The 2,884-nt window shown below is 27.7% G+C and overlaps 1 protein-coding gene across 1 annotated transcript; it reads left to right on the forward strand.

The window, feature by feature from the left end:
* Positions 1-248: 248 nt before the first annotated feature.
* LOC111036745 (KRAB-A domain-containing protein 2-like) lies at positions 249-2,269 on the forward strand (the record flags this gene model as incomplete). Its single annotated transcript, XM_022318883.1, has 3 exons — positions 249-516; positions 610-1,517; positions 1,582-2,269. Coding segments are annotated over 3 exons (1,439 nt in total), but the record flags the coding sequence as incomplete, so codon positions are not given.
* Between the last annotated feature and the right edge of the window lie 615 nt (positions 2,270-2,884).

Genomic DNA, 2,884 nt, shown 5'->3' on the forward strand with positions numbered 1-2,884 from the left:
ATATGACCGGGACTGGATTAGATAACATACAAAATTTGTTACCGTTGTTGTTATTAATAAAAATAATAAGATAAGATAGTATTGAACCACACCATTTGGCATAGACTAGACTTATTCGTGTGACAGTGTACTGCGAGTTTACTTACTAGTTAGTTTAATTATTTTTAGTGTTGTATAGTGTAATAACTAATAAGTGTGCTTTAAAATGAAAACCAAATTTGATACAATTATAAAAAATACAACAACAGAACGTAATAACAGCACGTTTTTGCTGAAAGAAAAATATGATTCCTTAATAAGTGAAGTGAAACGTATTAAAACAGGAAAAAAAGAATCGCCACGTGATTATTGGTTAGTACAACGGTATGATGTGATAGAAGTGCAGGGTAATGAAAAACTTATACGTCCAATGAAAGAAAATTCTGATATTATATTTTACGTCCACGACGAAGAATTATATGATATTTTACTTAACATTCACCTATCTATTGGACATGGTGGTAGAGACAGAATGATGTATGAACTGAAAAAAAAATATAAAAATATTACTCAATCAAACGTCAAAATTTTTTTAAATTTATGTGAATCATGTGTAAAAAAACAAAAAAGTGAAAAAAAAGGTATCGTGACAAATCCTATGATTTTTTCTGAATTAAATAGTAGATGTCAATTAGATCTTATTGATTATCAAAGTCAAGCTGATGGTGAATATAAATTTGTGTTGGTGTATCAAGATCATTTGACTAAATTTTGTATTTTAAAACCATTAAAATCGAAAAGAGCTGAAGAAGTAGCATATTGTCTCATAGATATTTTTACGGTGTTCGGTGCTCCAAGTGTACTACAAAGTGACAACGGTCGTGAATTCAGAAACCAAACAATAGATTCATTAAAAGAAATGTGGCCTGAATTATCTATTATTCATGGCAAACCTCGCCACAGTCAGTCCCAAGGATCAGTGGAGAGGGCAAATCAAGATATAGAGAATATGATAATTACCTGGATGAAGGACAACAACACAACAAAATGGAGTGAAGGGCTAAGGTTTATTCAATTTATGAAAAATAAAGCTTTTCATAGGGGGATAGGACGAAGTCCTTATGAAGCTATGTTCGGATGTTCCCCAAAAGTAGGAATTTCTTCAAATACTCCAGACAATATTTTGAAAGTTTTGAATACAGACAAAAGTTTAAATAATAAAATTAACAAAGATTTAGAGAAAAATAACTGTAAAATATGCAAACATATATTTATGGAAAATGAAGGGAATACCGAGGAAGAATTGTGTCAACTTTGCATAAATAAAGAAAATATTTCCAATAAAAGAGAAGAAGCAAAAGAATGCTTAGAACGTCAAGCTAAAAGAATGAAACTACAATCAGATATGTCTCATCCACCTGCTCTTCAAGGATGTAACGTACGAGTCAAAATTCCAGATGTTGACAGGTCAAAATGTGATCCACAATCTATAATTGCTATTGTATTAGAAAAAACAACCGACGGATTTTATCGCTTAGGTAATTTTTTTTATTTATAATTTTTTTTTTTTTTTTATTAATAATTCAAATAATTTTGTTTTAGGAACTAAATACGGTACACTAAAACAACTTTACGCGAGGTCACAATTTAGTTTATGCATAGAAAAGTTTATTACGCTTAGTGACGTTCCAGATGGAGATATTTGCCTTCGAAAAGCATCCGAATCCCAATCACTTGGTAATGGACAAGGGTTTTTTAAATGTACATGCCAACAAAAGTGCACCACAAAACGGTGCATATGTTTAAAAAATAATTTACTTTGTAATTCTAAATGCCACCCAAAAAGTTCCTGTACTAATAAATAAATTGTAAATTTAAAAAAAAAATTAATATTAATATTTTATATAATAATGTAATGTGTGTTTGACTTATACTATAATATTTGAGTTTTTAATTTGTAAATTGATTAAGATTTTAATAATTATTCTAATAAATTTATATTAATATTTTATATAATATTGTAAGGCTTGTTTGACTTAATACTATAACATTTGATTTTGTTTGTAATTTGTAATTTGATTAAAACTTTTATTCAATAATAGTTTTAAATACATTAACTAAACCATTATTGTTAGTTTATAAAATATCTAGTTGGTATGTAGAATAACTAGTTGAAGTATATATTTATGGATTCATTCAATACATTAACTGAAAGTACCCGTAATTTTATAAAATAACTAGTTATTCTATAGAATTACGGAATTTCATACATTAACGCTAACATATATATCAGCAATTAGTATCAGGTAGTAAATAGTAGTAAACACTTACACTAGTAAAACCGTAGGACTTAGTTTAATTTTAAGTACAATTTTTTTTGTTGACTAAGTATTAAAAAAAATACACGTTTGAGAGTCTGAGCAGAGTGATTTATATATTGGTGTTTTTGAGGACATTAGAAGCAGTAAAAAAATCATCTTCAACTCTAACTGTGGTTTCTGGTGACAAAATGGAACTGATTGATACCTTTTTAGGGGGAGGTCAAAAGTTAAATATTCTATGTACATTTCAAATTGTGTGAGAAAAACTAAAAAAATAGGGAAAAAATATCAATATGATAATATTATTTACAAATCAGTTTTTGACCAAATCAATGTTATTGTTTTGATTGTAGGTACTTAGTTTAAAAATGAACAACCGGAAAGCATTGAAATATTCACTTAAATATACATATTATATTTTTTTGTTCAAAAAGCTTGAAATGTAATTCAAGGTTTCTCAAAAGATGTTCTAACAAGTAACAGTGATAAAAAAATATCAAAAACACTGAGCCTCAATCACGAAAATTTAAAAACTATTTTGTAGTTGAACATGCATACAGTTTTTATTTTTATACCAATGGCTT

The sequence above is a fragment of the Myzus persicae genome, unplaced genomic scaffold (assembly GCF_001856785.1).
Source record: "Myzus persicae strain clone G006 unplaced genomic scaffold, MPER_G0061.0, whole genome shotgun sequence".
In the NCBI taxonomy this organism is placed as follows: domain Eukaryota; kingdom Metazoa; phylum Arthropoda; class Insecta; order Hemiptera; family Aphididae; genus Myzus; species Myzus persicae.